Source organism: Cavia porcellus, unplaced genomic scaffold, assembly GCF_034190915.1.
Source record: "Cavia porcellus strain 051 isolate PalLab524CR breed Dunkin Hartley unplaced genomic scaffold, mCavPor4.1 scaffold_31, whole genome shotgun sequence".
Classification (NCBI taxonomy): Eukaryota; Metazoa; Chordata; class Mammalia; order Rodentia; family Caviidae; genus Cavia; species Cavia porcellus.
In genome coordinates this window covers 10,917,670-10,935,083 of record NW_026947514.1, presented here as the reverse complement: position 1 = coordinate 10,935,083, position 17,414 = coordinate 10,917,670, and the positions used below count along the sequence as shown (strand labels likewise).

At 36.5% G+C, this 17,414-nt stretch overlaps 1 protein-coding gene across 10 annotated transcripts in view; it reads right to left on the bottom strand.

Annotated features, from left to right (window-relative positions):
- Positions 1–17,414, bottom strand: part of Unc79 (unc-79 homolog, NALCN channel complex subunit) — a 272,072-nt gene that overhangs the window by 105,473 nt on the left and 149,185 nt on the right. For 7 of the 10 annotated variants that reach the window (XM_063241428.1, XM_063241425.1, XM_063241421.1 and 4 more), the window contains 5 exons: positions 10,020–10,177; positions 7,299–7,480; positions 4,919–5,120; positions 4,121–4,300; positions 2,628–2,693 (listed from right to left, as the gene is read on the bottom strand). In XM_063241428.1, the coding sequence (XP_063097498.1) occupies positions 2,628–2,693; positions 4,121–4,300; positions 4,919–5,120; positions 7,299–7,480; positions 10,020–10,177 (788 nt within the window). The remainder of the gene's footprint in view (positions 1–2,627; positions 2,694–4,120; positions 4,301–4,918; positions 5,121–7,298; positions 7,481–10,019; positions 10,178–17,414) is intronic. The other 3 variants (XM_063241422.1, XM_063241429.1, XM_063241430.1) reach the window with 1 other exon arrangement.

The following is a 17,414-nucleotide window of genomic DNA, read 5'->3' as shown; positions in this document are numbered from 1 at the left end:
GGAAAGAATTACAATGCATGAAACAGATTCAAAGAGATATCTGGAAATTAAAAAGTCAATCAAAACCTGGCAAAAATCACTTGAAAGAGACTGAAGATAGACTTTCTGACCTTGAAGACAGGATTACAACTAGTGATCATGAAAGGAAAGACCTCTTTAAAATAACAAGGAACTAAGAAAAAACAATTCAATGGCTGCAAGATGATGCAAAGAAAAATAATTTTAGAGTAATAGTTGCCAGCAAAGAAACACAGGTCAACATAAACGACACAAAAAGACTGTTTACAGAAATGATAGCAGAAAACTTCCGAAACATAGGAAAAAGGATCTGGTATACAGATAAGTGAGGCATATAGAACTCAAAATAGTCATAACCAAAACAAATCTATACCCAGACATATAATTTACCAAGGTCCTAGAAATTCAGCACTAGAACAAAATATTAAAAGTTGTTAGAGAAAAGAAACAGATCATCTATAAAGCAAAACCAATCAGAACCATGGCACACTTGTCAACACAAACCATCAAGTCAAAAATTTGGAATAAAGTGTTTCAAATCCTGAAAGAAAACAACTTCTAACCCAGAATGATGTACTCTGCAAAATTGTCTTTCAAAATTAATGGAGACATAAGATAGTTCCATGATAAAGAACAAATGAAAGAATTCATGACCACCAAACCAACCCTATAGAGAGCACTGAAGGATATTCTAGAGAAAGATAAAAATGACCAGGGTTCCAAGAACAGTAGCAGAGAAGGATCCCCAAACAGGACAGACAACTGAATGAAGGGGAAAAGTGGAAGGTGAACAACAGTAGGATAGCATGGCAAAGATGGATCGATGCATGCCAGCTGTAACCATTAATGTAGATGACCTCAATTCACCAATATAAACAAATACAGGGAGAGTGGATTAAGAAACAAGATCCACTAATATACTGTATACAACAAATACATTTAACTCAAAAGGAAATTCATAGACTGTAAGTCAAAGGAGATAAAACAATTGTTCCACATAACAGGCGACCAGAAAAAAGCAAGGGTAACTTGCCCATCAACAATAGAATGGATAAGAAAGACATGGTTTTTTCATACAATGGAAGACTACCCAGCTATAAAGTAGGATAATCTCATGGTTCTTGTAGGTAAATGGATGCAACTGCAGATCATGCTCATGTGTGAAATCGTTTGTACTCATACAGGTGAACACCAACTTATCGCCCTAGAATAAAAAACTGAAGGAGTTAGTGGGATCCAAAAAGCACAGAAGATACCATGAAAGTGATAGAAGAAGAAATGCCTAAAAGAGAAAGTAGTAAGCATTGTTAATTACCTATTATCTTGTTTTGAATTGTTGTATCACTTTCATAATTTTGTTATGTCATAATTTTGTCTTGTTTTGTTGGATTTTACTGTGTCTGATGGTATAGGACGCTATTTTGAAGATAATGGGATGTATTATGGTAACAATTGTTGATTTCCTATCAACAATTTGTTTTGAAGTCCTATAATGCTTTCATTCTTTTGATTGGTTTTATTGTTTTGTTTTATTTGATTTTATTATGTGTGATACTATGGACAGTTATTTTGAAGAAAACAAGATACACTAGAGTAGCCATTGTTCATTTCCTATTATCTTGTTTTGAAGTCCTGTAATGATTTCATTCTATTGTTTTGATTGGTTTTAGTCTGTTTTGTATTGTTTGATTTTATTATGTGTGAAGGTATGGCAGCTATTTTGAAGAAAACAAGAGACAGTAACCATTGTTGATTTCCTGTTATCTTATTTTGAAGTCCTATAATACTTTCATTCTTTTATTTTGATTGGTTTTGTTCTGTTTGATTTTATTGAGATGGCATGGACAGCTATTTTGAAGAAAATGAGAGACATTATGGTAGCCATTGTTGATTTCCTGTTATCTTGTTTTGACTTTTGTATCACTTGCATTGTTCTGTTCTGATTTGCTTTATTCTGTTTTGTTTTGTTTTATTCTCTTTAAAATATAAAAAAAATTCCTTGTCAATGGCTCTTCCACCCTCAGGATGCTCATAGAAATGCTCAGGATGCAATATCATAGAAATCAAATGATAAATCACACTATGTCATGCTAGATATAAACCTAAAGTCCCCTAAATAATGGAATTCCTCTTTTCTCTGAGAACAGAAATGCATGCAGAACTGCAAATCAGGAATAGCTAAGGGAATGAGTGGATGATAGTGGTTCAAATGTATAACCTTTAAAAATGTAAATGAAATATGTCTTGTTTATAGCAGATACACATGAACATAATATTTCTATGTGCAAATACACATACAAATATAAGTGCTGTGTACAGTTATTATAATATTTGCTCTCTGGGAAATGTCCAAACTCAAATAATATGATGCTTCTTACTGGACCAAAAGCTAATGGGATCAAAACTCTTCTGCTAAGAATAAAATGGAAAGGGCTGCCACATCAGGGACTCAAATATTTGAGCATCTGGGATAAGACCTTTATGAACTTGTGAATCCTAAGAATATCATTCTGGTCCAGTTAGATTGCAACAAAGATTGCACCAAATTCTTATCTTGTCCACCTATGGCAGACACTTGTATACAGCCCTTCAATGTCAGAAGTACCCACCTGGCGTCTGTTCAGGTGTCCCACCGAGAGCTGGAGCAGACTGCTCTTGCCTGGTCAACCTCATAGCTTAAAAATCAACAACAACTCTATTTCAATAAGCATTACAGACAACTTGAGCCTATAAAACATACTCAGTGCTAACTGCATTGGATGTTAGGAGCAAGGTTAGTTTTCCTACTTATAATTAACATCACATAAAAGATGTCTATGCAACAAAAGCTTTGTGGTTTTATTTGGATATTAAGAAAACCTCTTCAATATTACTTCAATTCTTAATCTTCAAAATTGTCATGTGAATCAATTAATAAGAAATAAACAATAAATAACTTTTATATCCCGAACTATTAGCAAGATTATAAACAAGCTGGGAAATTCATGTAAAAATTATAATTTATTTAATCTAGGTTTCTAGGATCTGAGCTTTGCCTAGGTTCTCACACCACTCTAGGTTATTCTTAAATGATCACCTTAATTATCTCTGCTCCGTGGAAAAACATGGGTTATCAATTACTTAAGGGTTTTTGCTGACTCTTCCAAATTTCAAAATACCACATTCCCACAGTTTGTCATAAATGTAATAAATCAACTCAAATCATATTTGCAGTTTAAAAATGGGTATAAGGCTGCTTTCTAATAAATGCCAAAGAAAATGCAGATCTTTCAGTTTCTGACAGGATAAGAACAATGTCTTAAATGTTATTTTATTAATTTCATAGATATCATTTAAAGATTAAGTCCATTAATGATTTTTATGTTAGTAATATATTTAAATATATTTATTCATTAACATGGTAATTTAGTTATGAATTTTTAATTATTTGTCTCTTGTGCCATTGGAAAACATTAGAATTTATCAGGTCCTTTGATACACAGAAAACTTATTCTCTTTAAAAGGACAACAAAAAAAGTTTTTTGATACACAAAAAACTTATTCTCTTTAAAAGGACAACAAAAAAAAGGACAACATTTTTATAAAGAATTATATATGAAAACTGCTTTGTAATAAACAACAAAGATTGTTCTATCTATAAATTATATGGTAAAGTTGAGTAGAAACTTCTTTTTCAAAACCAATCATTATTGGTTTGTCTTGGGGATTATATGGCTGCTCTAGCATATAAGGAAAGAAAATGGGTTTTAAAATTCAGCACTACCTCTTAGCCACACAGATCTTGTTATTCAGAAAGCACTTAGTTCACAACGCTGGTGTGCAAACATTCAAATTCTAGGACTTGTAGGTTCCATGCCAAGAATCAATTCTTCTGCCTTCTACAATTCAAAAGAATCTATCATTGGATCAAGGCTTTGCTAGACCTACCAACTAAAAAGGGCCCTTCATGACATTACACACCAGGATGATTTTCTAGGGAATCTGAAAGCCAAACTTTTCAAACAAGCTCAATTTACTAAATCTGCTACTCTCTGTGAACATTCAACAAGAAAAATCAGCCTCAGAAAGACATTAAACAAATTTAATGGAAAAGATACTCAACGAATTTTGGAGGTCAGGGTTTCAGGGAGGGAGAGTGCCCTCTTGGATTCTGCAGGCCCTTTCACACTGTCCCTCAGAGACCGCACGCTCTTCTGGCGGTTCCTTGCAAAGCGAGCCCTCTTGATCTTCCACAGTGCAGCATCACTGAGGTTAGCAACATTGGTCCTCACAGCAGTGATAGCTTTTGAAGAGGAATTTAAAAAGTTATTATTTCCCTTTCCTGGCTATGTCACAAAGCTAGTTTGAAATGATCCATTCGTATACAGTTTCAGTACAAAAACACATCTTGCACAGATGTGTGAGTTACCCATCTCTTTCTATAATGAATTTTGCCTAAAGAAAAACATGACTGTTCTTTATCCACCATGCCTTATCATTTTTCTGTTTAGACAACAAAATTAAATTACATCATTTTATAATTTCTTCCCCATCTATTTAGAAATGTAATCAAGTGATTAACAAACAGGGTAAGCAGATTGCAAAATACATTTCACAAAATTGTTCCCAAACACTGAAAACATAGTGATTGAATAATATTTAAGGGTCCTACGTCACAAATGATTATAAAAGGCCTTCAAGGAAATGTGAAGAATTCAGATTTTGGAGTGCCAGAATATAGTTAAATCCATGGATTAGTATAAAAGATATTCCATAAAAATGTGATGAACTGAGTTCAAGAAATCAAGAGAGACATCACCTTCCACATGAGAAATTAAATCTCATTCCAAGTGTCTCCTGCTGGCCTATCAAGAACAACAGGAACTATGGCTATTTACAACAAAGGCTTTATTCTACTTACTTGTAGGAAAAGGAAATTCTTTGTTGCAGTCCAAATGTAGCTGTGCTTCCAGAGAAAGAGTCTCAAATCTATTGACAAAGAACTCCCAGCTCAAAGCAGGAATATCTTGTTTAAGAAAATGCAAGAGTAAAAGCTTGCTCAATATTGTGGGTCTGTCTTTAACCACGGTATCAAACTGAAAGTCAAGACAAAGACACAGACCCTGGGAAAGAGAGAAAAAAAAATCAGATGTAAACATCTACGACAGTTCAAAGACAATATGCTATAGACAGTCAATGAAACAAAGCAACCTCCTCCATCCATACTTACAAGTAAAATGATCCAATCGAAATATGTCAATGTGAAGTTTTAGTAGGAAAATTCAGAAAAATTCTAATTATAGAATATCTTTTGAATTTTTATGTTATTGATTTTTAGTGCATTAAATAAGCACTTAATTCAAATATCACCAAAGCAGAATATCTTTTTTAATGTCTACAGTTTTCAGTAAGAGAAGCATTCTTTTAAAGCTACATTCTAGAATACATGAGAAGATGGCCTTTAAATTCCATTTCAATCCTGAATAATGCAATACTAAAACAGAATAAAGTCATCTTGTCTTCTTGGAATATGAGTAGAACAGGGACTGTTAAACAGTGAGAGTTGGGATGGATGGAGCACCTATTGCCCTCATCCATGTGTCTAGCATTACCTCTCTTTTTAACTGGCTGAAATTAAAAACTATAATTTACCCAGCCATCCCATTTATTCATCTGTCTACCACCTAATGAATGCCTCCCATATTCCAAGCCCTGAGCAACGTTAAGACACACAGTACCAGACAAGACAACAGAGAGGACTGACTAGAAACAATAGAGGTTTTACAAGTCAAAGTATGCCACAGGCAGCCACAGCCCTGCCTGCCCTTTATCAGATTCTCAACAGTTTGTCCTTGCTTATAGGTATTAAAATATAGGAAGAACCCTTGCACTTCGACCAGTGCACACATACACAGAATTAAAAACATGGACTTTATTATAAGACAGACCTGAACTTATTCTGCTTACTAGATATATGACTCTTAAAAAGCTACCTTACTTTCCTAACCTTCAGCTTCTCTATCTGTAATATGGGAATATAAAAAGGTTATTGTGTGGATTGAATAAGATAACATGTGACAGTACTCTTTTAAAATCACTTCCCTGGCAACAAAATATCTGCTTGGCAAATACAACTCTTGCTATTATTATTAGTTTTAATAATGAAAGCAAAATAACAAATTGGTATCAAAGTAAAAAAATAGAGGTTTTACTCTTGATTTTCTCACTAATGCACTTTGATAAGTCACATTCTCTCTCCCTGAAATCCAATTTATCACTTATAAGTAAAAGGACACAAAGATAAAATATATTAGGTCTTATAGTTCAAGCCTCTGGCGTTAGTATGTGGCATTTCACTTTGACAGCATATTACCTTCTCATGTTCTACTGTGATTATACGCAATGCATCTGATTTTTATTAACATCTAATCTCTAATGACAAGGGATTCCAGTCTAGTTTAAAAATGTATCATATATTCACACACACCAGAAGTTATATAATAATTTCATCTGTCCAAAAGTGATACGAATATATTGACAAAGACTGAGATGAAAGTACTAATCAGGATCTTTTATGAAAGTATAGATCTAGGAGTCCTTTTTCCAATTTAATAGCTAATAGTTTCCTTTTACTGGGCTGGGGATTTAGCTCAGCAGCCTAAGTGCCTGCTTGGCAAACATGAGGTCATGAGTTCAATCCCTGGTACCAAAAAAAAAATTTCCTTTTACCGACTTAATATTTAATATTTTCCAACACATACAACTTCTGATAAAGCAGCTTTTTTGTGTGTTTTGTTTTTATGACAACTTAGTAACATGCATTTTAACACACACAAATTTCCACTGTTACCATTATCATCAATATAATCTGTTTACATGATGTTGTATTCTAAATGATTGTGTTTCCCCTCCCAAAAAATTAATATGTTGGAATCTCACTCCCTTGGATGTGATACTATTAGGAGTTGGGGCCCTTGAGAGATGATTATGTCTTGTGGGCAGAGCCTTTATGAATGCATAAAGGGTCTTTATTTAAAAAAATAATAAAGATCTCAGACAGGGAAATGCACTATCTCTGAATGAGAAAATAAATCTTCATCAGACACTGAATCTGCCAACATTTTGATTTTGGCCTTCCTACCCTCCAGAACTATGGCAAATAAATTTCTATTATTTTATTAGCGGTTATGTCAGTGGTATTTTATTACCACAAAGCTAAAGGATACAAAATTTGAAAATTCACTGATTCAGTGGTGCTGACACGGACATCTGCAAAGCAAATAACATTTATCACATGTCACCTGCAACGCTGGTCTCTTTATAGTGTCAAGCAGAAGGCCTGCCCTGGTAGCCACTGCTGGGTTGACGTCCTCCACAGCCGTCAGAAAGCAGCAGAAGGCATGTGCCAGGGAGTACTTCAGGAGGTGGTTTTTGGTCACTGAGTGAATATCCAGAAATCTGCAAATTACAGCCACTTTTTCCACTGCAATGTAAAAAACAAAGGACAAAATGCATGTTATGTACATATTGTCATTTATTTTGACAGCCTGAAAAGTGATCCCACAGACAAGGTTAACTCAAGGTCCCCACATGGTAGTTTTAAATATGAAGAAGGTCCCCCTGCTATCTTCTCCAGTGTTTGATTTCATCTATGTAGCAAAGACTACTTCTATTCAGTGCAATAGTTATCTGCCAGGTGACTTTTTATAAACTCTCACTTTCTTTTAGACTTTTACAAAGTCTTTCTCTTTGTTTAGCTTTTAGCTACATTTTAAACTGCTCAAAATACGTCTCTTTTCATTTCTATGACAAATTCACAGAAGCTCTGCAGATCACCAAAGAAGAAGAGGGGAGCACACCAATGCTGGCTCTGATTTCTGGGCCCTTATTCTCCTCTTAGTAGCTGATGTAAAATCAGCTGATTGTAAAATCACAGATGAAAAAAAATCAGCTGATTGTAAAATTGCTGATTGTAAAATCACAGATGAAACAGATACTTCCTAGGACTGCAGAAGCCATATATTTCTTCTATAAGCATACTTTTGCTGAATAAATTTCTACTTATTCTTTAAAGCTACACTAAATTAGCTCAGTCACTCTTACAGCACAGCCTTACTTCACATAGCTAGTACAGCAATCTAGTGCTATGTGAATTAAGATGTTCCAGCAGCCAGGATATTCTTTCATTTTTTCTACTTTTGGACATTTTATCATCTCTGAAGAATTTGCTGCTATAGTGCTCTGAAGCGTGCTGCTATGCACTCTTTAAAGTCCATTCTGATCTTTATATCCCATGATTGCCTATAGAAATACTATTTATCACTATTGATTTACATATGGTATCTATGTGCTCACATATAATTATATGACATGTCTGCTGACACTCATTTATACCTTCTATAGTTTATCAATATCTTGTTTATATTTGGTCACAGCAACTACATTTGGAGGCCTTGAAACTAGGAATCTTCTCTTATACTTCTCTTTATTGCTCCCAAAGTGCCCACTGTATAAGGTGTTTACTCAATAAATACATGGATTTGCTTATCTAAAAATATGTAATAAGCATACACACATAATCAAGAAACTATCTTAGACACTTGGTAGGAGGAGATGAAATTAAATGGAACGATGAAAGATGACTTACAATTCTTGACTTTAAAGTCAAATTGACTAAAAGAGACAACTATAGTTACAACATAACATAAAAAGCTATAAATGCCTCTACTGAGGGCTAAATAAAATGCTCTGAGGGATCAGGGAATAAAGAAACCACTTGAAGATGGAACTCAATGGCAGTGTTTGAAAAAGGATCAAATGGAGATACCACTGGGAAAGGATCTTGAAGGGAAGAGGATTTCAGGTGGAGACCACAGATGGCAAAGGCATGGATTAAGGGAAGCAGAAAGCAATGGGGAAATAGCGGTGGCAAGAGTAGAAAGAAGTATGGGAACTGTGCAAACATACCCAGATAGACTATGGGAGGCTTTGCATGTCAGGTAAAGGATCGGAATTTTATTCTCTAGGCATTGAAAACCTGTTAACATAATCAGAGCTATGATTCAGAAGATCAATCTAGCAACAATCTAACCCTTAACTGGAATGAAAGATCACAGTTAAATATTCACCTGCTTTATTTACATGTAAATACTACATTCCCTAAAATTGTTGCAAATACCAGGTAGATTTTTGCTAGAAAATTATTCTGTACATCTAATTCCCTACAACAGCCTGTCCTGTCACACAAATAAACTAGTACCCTGAGATTTATGTGAGCATCCAAAAACAAGCACCTTTTCAAGTGGCCAGATATTAGGGAGTTAAACTATAAGGTGTAATAATTAACTCATCACGTGGAACTTTCATTTCTGTACCAAACTTTTGAGACACTAAAATACATAAAACTGTTTTGATGAGCTACACTCTGGCCTGTTGACCCTGAAGACTGGGGTGACAGTGAACCACAGATGTGAGGTTAAGGGAACACACCTAAGTTCCTTTGCCATTGCCTTGCTCTGAGTATTTGCTATTCTGTGTACATAATCTTCACTGCAGCAGACTTGATCTCTGATGGCCCAGATGTGACAAGTGTACACCACAAGTTCTTACATGTCCCTAAGTTCCCTGGAAAACTTGTTTAAAATCTTAGATTCTTGTCCTCAGCACTCCCCACTTAGATTCTGATTCTGTTGGTCTAAAATGAAACCTAATAATTTTCATTTTAACAAGCATCCCGGTAATTTGCATGTTAAGACACAGTTTGGAACCCAGCAAGGATGCTGTTACTATAGCCTGAGTAACAGGCATAATTATACCTATGCAAACATGGAAGATCACCACATCTAAGGACTACTCTGAAAAATATGCCTATCAAGGAAGTTCTCCTCTGTTGAACCAGCAAAGAACATCAGAAAGCAGAAAGCCTTTTAAAAAGAGAAAAAAGGATGGCCAAAAATGCATGTCAAAATTAGACATCTGGGTTACCTTATGACCAGAGAAGTCTTAAACTAATACAGAAGTACCTGCTTCAAACCTCATCTTCCAGTCTTTGCTGTTGAAATTGCCATTTATGATTGTCCAGAAGATGTCAGCACCATGAGGAAGTGACAGAGCATGGAGAAGGAGAGGGACCGCTAATGAAGACAGCTGGGAGAACTCAGATTTGACAACTCTCCACAGGCTGGGGAATTAAGCAGAAGCAAAGTAGCTACAGTTATTGTAACCTTTACTGAAAAAGAATTCTATTGTCTTAATTTATGGTAACAGATAGCTGGCAGTGATGTTTTGGTAAAATTACACTTATACACAAGAATATACTCTTCTAATAAACATTTCCTATGCTCTGTTCTATATATTTTTTAAACAATGTAGACATAACAATGTAGAAAACATTTAATGCTACATCTCAGCATAAAGATTAAAAATTGCATAGTATAAATTCCAACATATTAATGAACAATGACTGTTAATACACAAAATTAACATTAGTTACATTGAGGTTGTAAATAATCTAAATTTTTTTCTTATAGTAACCATCTAGAAATTTTGTTGATTTTCCCTGCCCAACAACCCCTTCCCATTTAAGGCAAAGGACGATTCTTTATATTAGTAACAGCCTCTCCAAGACCTGGCAAGGTTGTCGATCAAGCTTCCCTCCTTACCTATCACACAAGTAAACACAAAACACAGGTGAGGCAAAGTACTTTAATACCCTCAATAAAATGATTAGTCCATGAACAGGCCTATAGTGCAAACATAAGAATGTCTGAATGTTTTTTTCAGGGAAAAGTATGGATGCCAGGGGACAGAGGCTCTCTCTTCTGAAATCTGCATAACAAAGAGCAATATCAGTTAAGAGCTACCAGGGATCCTTTTCCCCACCTCCTAGGGTCAGCCTGCGTGGGGAGAAGCCAACTCTTAAACAAGAAGCCAAAGCTTAGTTCTACGTAATAAGCTGATATAGACTTGAGCTAAATGATAGGGAAGATGGAGATGGGATAAAAGAGGTGGGGATGGGAACACATACACATAGGAGAGGAGTGAAACACACACACACACACACACACACACACACACACACACACGCACACACACACACAGAAAGACAGAAAGAGAGACTAAGGCAGATAGGAAAGTCCTCTGGTGGTATTTTGTGCCTGATCAAGTTTAAGCTAATTCACTATCAAGTACTATCACAATAATTCTGAATGTAATGTAATATGTTGACTTCAAATTTTTTATTCAGCCATTTAAAGCATGTTCTTTATTTTCATTGCTGCTCCAAAGTTAATATTACAGTCAAAATTATTTGTGACTTTAAAAAACTTTTAATACACCACTGAGAGATGGAAATAATGAGTTTATCTCCATTTTTCAGAGATACAAATCTAGATTTGCTTGCAAATGAGAAGATATATCAGAGCTATAAAATGAAAAGGAGAAATTTTCAAACACTGTATGTTTACTCTGAGCAAAGGAACTCAGACAAGTAGAGATCTAATCCCAACCCTGTCAATTATTAGCTGTATATTCATGTGCAAATTTCTCAACTTCTCTGAACTTCATTTCCTCCCAATGCAGATTCTTTTTGAAGAGATGGTGTAAGGTGCTTAGCACACAGTAGGAACTCAAGACCTTGAGCTACTGTCATTGTAAGTAAAGATGATGATGCTTCCAGAATATGCAATAGTCCCTACGAAGAATGCAAAGGAAAAAGGAGATACAATCTGTCCTTTCATGAAGCTTTTAATTCAGTTGGAGGAAGTAAATTATATAAAGTTTCACTAGATAAACCATCTCGGCAACGAAAGCCTAGATCAGGTATGTCTCAATGGCTTTCCCAGTTCTCTAAGGGAATCTGGCAGGAAAAGAAGAACACCATTTCCTCGGACCCTTTTGTTGCTCTTGATGGATTTCTTGTATCATGACGAGGCATTGAGGAAAAAACCTGGGCTTATGAAACCCCAAAAGTTGAACTGCAGGTCCATGGCACAATAATCCACTTGAACAGAGTATATTTGTGTAGAGGCTATTTTAGCAACAAAAGTCTGCCCGTTTAGAATTTCCAAGTATTGGACTTCCAGGAGAACATGGCAGATAGATAGCAGCAGCTTCGGAGGCTCTCTGAGAAACCGCACTTAAAATCCAGGAATCATGCCGGGCGAGAAGTCCTAAACTAAACTAAACTAAACTAAGAGAATGACTGAACTAAACTAAGAGAAACCAACTGGATGCACAATCCCGGTGATATAACAGGAACAAATAAGGTTTCAGTGTGGAAGCTGGGGCCCCGCGCCACTAAAAGCCGCAATTTGAATTTCCTGCAGCCGCTGCTGTGTCCCAATCCTCATGGCAAGGAGAGAGGCGCGAAAGCTCTGAGAGTGGGAAGCAGTGAATGGAGTTGAGAGCAGGACTGGCCAGGAGTGCTGCATCGACCTACAGTGAGTGAGCGGATCGGGGACCCTTCCATAGAGTAGGAGGCTTCAGCAAAGGACATACTGGGACTAGGCAGACTAGCCGGATCAGGGCACTGCAGTGATTTCAGTCACATATTCCCCTCTCAAGCAGGATTGGTGGCGAGTGCCTGGCTTGGGTGACGCCACTGACTAAGACCCAGTAAGCTAGCCCAAATCAGGTCTCAGCACCTGGAGGTGCACCCTAGCAGTGAAGCCTTTGGTAGGTTGACCTGGAAGGGCAGGCCCAGCATAGGCCTGTGTCTCCCCCTAGTACACTGCAGTGGACGGCAACACCTAGCCAGCGCAATTCAAACAAACTATAACCGACAAAGAAAGAAATTGGGCCTCCTATATATGCTTGTATAAAAGGAACAAAAAATATGGGAAGAGGGAGCAACAAGAAAGGGTCCTCGGCTCCCAATCCTGAGAAACACGCAATATCAGACACGGCACCAATAGACATAAAGCAATATCTCCAGAGCCTCATAGACGAGTTCAGGAATGAAGTTATTAACGACCTGAAGCAAGATATAAGTAGAATAGTTAGAGAAATGCTGAGCACCATCCAAGAAAAAACAGATGGTGGAATGGAAGAACAGAAAAAAAGCAGAGAATTGTTTGATGGAGAAAATAGAGAAAACATAGAATACGTGAAGCAGGTTCAAAGAGATTGCCAGGAAACTAAAAATTCTATAAAAAACTGGCATAACAGCTTGAAAGAAACTAAGGATAGATTATCTGAACTGGAGGACAGATTTGTAATGTGGGAGCATGAAATGAAAAACTTCTTAAAAATAACAAGAAAACAAACAGCAACAATACAAAGGCTAGAAGATGATAAGAGGATCTATAACTTAAGAATATAAAAGAAGAAGTAGGGACACAAACAAATGGACTACAAAAGCTATTCACAAAAATAATCCAAGAGAATTTCCCTAATTTAGCAAATGGTAAAGATACTCAGATGTATGAGGCATACATGACCCCAGCCACCTACAACCCAAGCAGAGCTACACCCAGGCATATAATAATCAAAATTCCAGAAATCCAATATAAGAACAGAATATTAAAAGCCGTCAGAGACAAGAAACAGATCACTTACAAGGGAACACCCATCAGAATTACAGCAGACTTCTCAGCACAAACTATCAAATCACAAAGAGCATGGGGGAAAATAATTCAAGCTTTGAAAGATAAAAACCTCCAGCCAAGATTGGTATATCCTGCACAACTGTCCCTAGAAATTGATGGAAAAACAAGGTGCTTCCAGGATAAAGAGGAACTAGGGGAATTTGCAAACACCAATTCAACTCTACAGAGAATACTGCAGGATATTCTAAAAAAGGAAAATACCAAGGAAATAGTGGCAGAGAGGCCACAATGAATGGAGCAGAAAGCAAAATGAAGACAAACTGACAACAAACGACAGAAAAAGAGCTCAACAGAAATGAGGCAGAGAAGATCAGATGGTAGGAACAGCTATTTTGGAGAAAACAAGACATCATAATAGCTAGTGCTGATTTAGTATCATCTTGTTTTGAAGTCCCATCAAACTTGTATTCTTCTGCCTCCATCAGTCTTAAAAGGTAGTATCATATTGGATTTTATTATATATGATCATATAAGCAAAAAATTTATAGACAAGGAGATTATACAGAAACCATTGTTCATTTTCTGTTAATTGGTTCTAAATACCCTGTAATAATGTCATTCTCTTGAATGGTTTTATAGTGTCTTGATATGTTTGGTGCTACAGTATATGAAGTTATACTCAAAGATTTCAAGGAAAGAGACACTATGGTAACTATTTTTATGTCAGGATATCTTGTGGTGAAACACTATTTTGCTTAAATGGTTATGTTTTAACCTGCGCTGTTCTGTTGTTATGCCCTCTCTTATCTCAATCCCCCCTCTTTTAAATTATTTACTTTTTTCTTTTTATCTTTTTAATTAAGAGAAAAATAAATAAAAAATAGCAGGATACTACTTTGATTTCCTATTAACTTGATTTGAAATCCTGTATTGCCCTCACCATCTTATTTTGACTGATTTTTCCCCTATTCTGCTTTGCTTGATAGTACCAAGTTCGAAAGTATAGGCAACAACTGTGAAGACAATAAGATTCATTATGACGCCCATTCTGGTTGACTATTATCTTCTTTTAAAGTCCTGTAATGTTTCCAATGCTTTGGTTTTATTCTTTACTGTTTTGTTCAATTTTATTATAACTTGCAATTCTTCTTAAAATAGCAAGAGGCAGTATGGTAACCATTGTTGATCACCTTGTATTTTGTTTTTACATTATCTATTATGTCCATCCTTTTCATTTGACTGACTCTGTTCTGATATGTCGCATTTGGTTTTACTCTCTTCAAAAACAGTAATAAGAATTGTGGGAGTAATAAAACCCAAAATGTGTAATTGTCATTGTACAAAAGAAAAGTGCTCTAAAGGTTATACCTGCATATATGTTTAAGTGTATAAGATAGATAACCATATTACTGAGTTTTTTTGGATCATTGAACAAAACTGTTTGCACTCTCACTGTTTGAAAGTCCACTTTATATGCTTTAATTTTGTAACTTGAACAACTATTTCTAAGATGAGAATATGTAATCTATTAACTAGTGATTTCTTACTGTTTATTTTTTAAATTTTGTATTACTTGTACGCTTTTTCTGTTTTTTTCTTTTTATCCTTAAATAAAAAAAAAAAAGAATTTCCAAGTATTAGTGGAGCATCTAACATACTCGAGTGTTCCCACTGCTTCTGCCCAGATGTGTAGTTTGTTTGATAACCACTCTGAACCTCTCAGGTCATCCTTACTCTTCCCCACACCCAGGACAGCCTTGTCCATCTTTTACCAGTTCCTTCCTCCTACTGTACACATAGAGTCCCCATTTTATCATGGGAAGACTTCTGTAGCTCCCCACCTTTCCCGCAGGATGCTTCTGAAATGGGTTAATGGTGTCTCTCCAAACTGCAGGTCTACTTGGAACCTCAGGACATGACCTTACTTGGAAATAAGGTATCTGTAGATAAAATTAGTTGTGATGAATTCAAGCTGGATTAGAATAAGCCCTAAATCTAATGACAGATGGTCTTACAAGAATAGAAGACACACAGCAAAGACTGCCATTTGACAATGGAGGCAGAGGTTGAAGGGATGAAACAAGCCAAAGAACGCCAATGACTACCAGGAACCACTGAGAAGCAAAGAACTTTGTTTTTTTTTCTTTTCTTTTTTTTGGGGGGGGTCTTTTTCCTTTTTATCAGTACCGGGAATCGAACTCACGACTGCCTGCTTGCAAGGCAGGCGCTTATGCTGCTGAGCTAAATTCCCAGCCACTAAGCAAAGAACTTTTCTCCCCTGAAGTCTTCAGCGGGATTATGGCTCAAAGGATACTTTGATTTCAGACCTCTGCACTTTAGAACTATGAGAGAACGGCTTTTGTTTTAACCCTCTTAGTGTGTGACAGCTCTGGGGAATGAATCCAAGGTCCCCTTCCTCATCGTGGCTAAAACTTGGTATTTTCCCGATAATGTGGCTTCCCCTTACTCCTTCAGTGAGTCTTCTCTTCAGTCTTCATTTACTCAGAATGATCTTTATTTCCCTTTACTTCTTTCAGGCCTTTCTCATCAACCTCTTCCTTTTGAAACCCATGGGCCCACTCTCCATTTCTGGATGAAGCAGGCAGTTTGTTCAGTCTTCCTTCTCACCAAGGCCTCCCCCAGCATCTTGGTTTATCGAACTCTGCCCTCACGGAGCCCTCACCTCATCATACACAGTGCCCTCTCTCTCCTCTGTTCAATGAGTCGCCAACCTGACCTCTCTAAGGCTGGGACACTCTGCTTTCCCATCTGCTCCTAAGTGAGACTCTTTGTCTTATTTTCCATAATCTCCCAAGCACCACTTTTTCTGGTTTTGCTTTCATCAGTCTTAGGCTGGATTTCAGAGTCAGCCATTTAATCAACTTTGGAAGGCCTCTCCTGTGGCCTTCCTCCATGACCAGATCACTAACCCTGGATCCCACCACCCTCTCATCCTCTCTGAAGCCCTAAGCACTATAGAAAAAAGTCCAAACTTCTACTAACTAAACTGCAAATTGCCAAGGTACCTTGTGAGATAATTATTAAACTGTAAAGTGGTGCTGGATAACTTCGGTCAGGCATGGAACTGACAATTATGTGGTTATTGCTGGTGGGCAGGCCTCTGCTTTCCTCATGTGAGCTGCTGCATTACTATTTCTATGTCCCTCAACCCAATGTCTATCTTCCTCCCTCTCAGAGGAAGACACTAGCATTTATTATTCTTAAGGTTTAAGTCATCTGCTACACTTCCTTAACACTGGTTTGTCTTTTCCTCAAAGATTATCTCCTTTCAAAGGAAAGAGCACTACTTCTCTTTTCTTCTCTACCTTTTATACTTGATTGCACTCTCAGAACTTGACCCCACTAACTTTCTCTTTTCTGGCCCTGTTTGCTGGCCCTTTCTCATTAATCATAAATTTGTCCAAATTTTTTTAATCTTAAAAGTCCTAGATATTCATTCTCTTCCCCCATCAAGTATCAGATGTTTCCCTCCCTTTTTAAACAATCTTTTAAGAAAAAAGTTCTGTCTATCTTTATATTGCTTAAATCCTTGCAACCCTACACTTTGCAGATCCTTAAATGCAAGTAATTACCAAGGAGCTCTCTTTTCCCTACATTTTTCTGTTAAAGCCCAGTTCTGAGCCTATACACTGTTTTAAGGTCTTCTATGGATGACCAAATAGCTTTAAAGAAGCCTCTTGTCTTCAAGGCTCTTCACACTTGGATCAAACCTACTTCTCTAGGCTCTTTTTCTTTTATTCTTCTAAACCTATACCATGCAGAAAAACGAAATCTTAGTATCACTAAGTAGGCCTTACCCATTTCTTGTCCCTTCTTTCTGTTTGTTCTTAATATTTCTACTTTCCACAA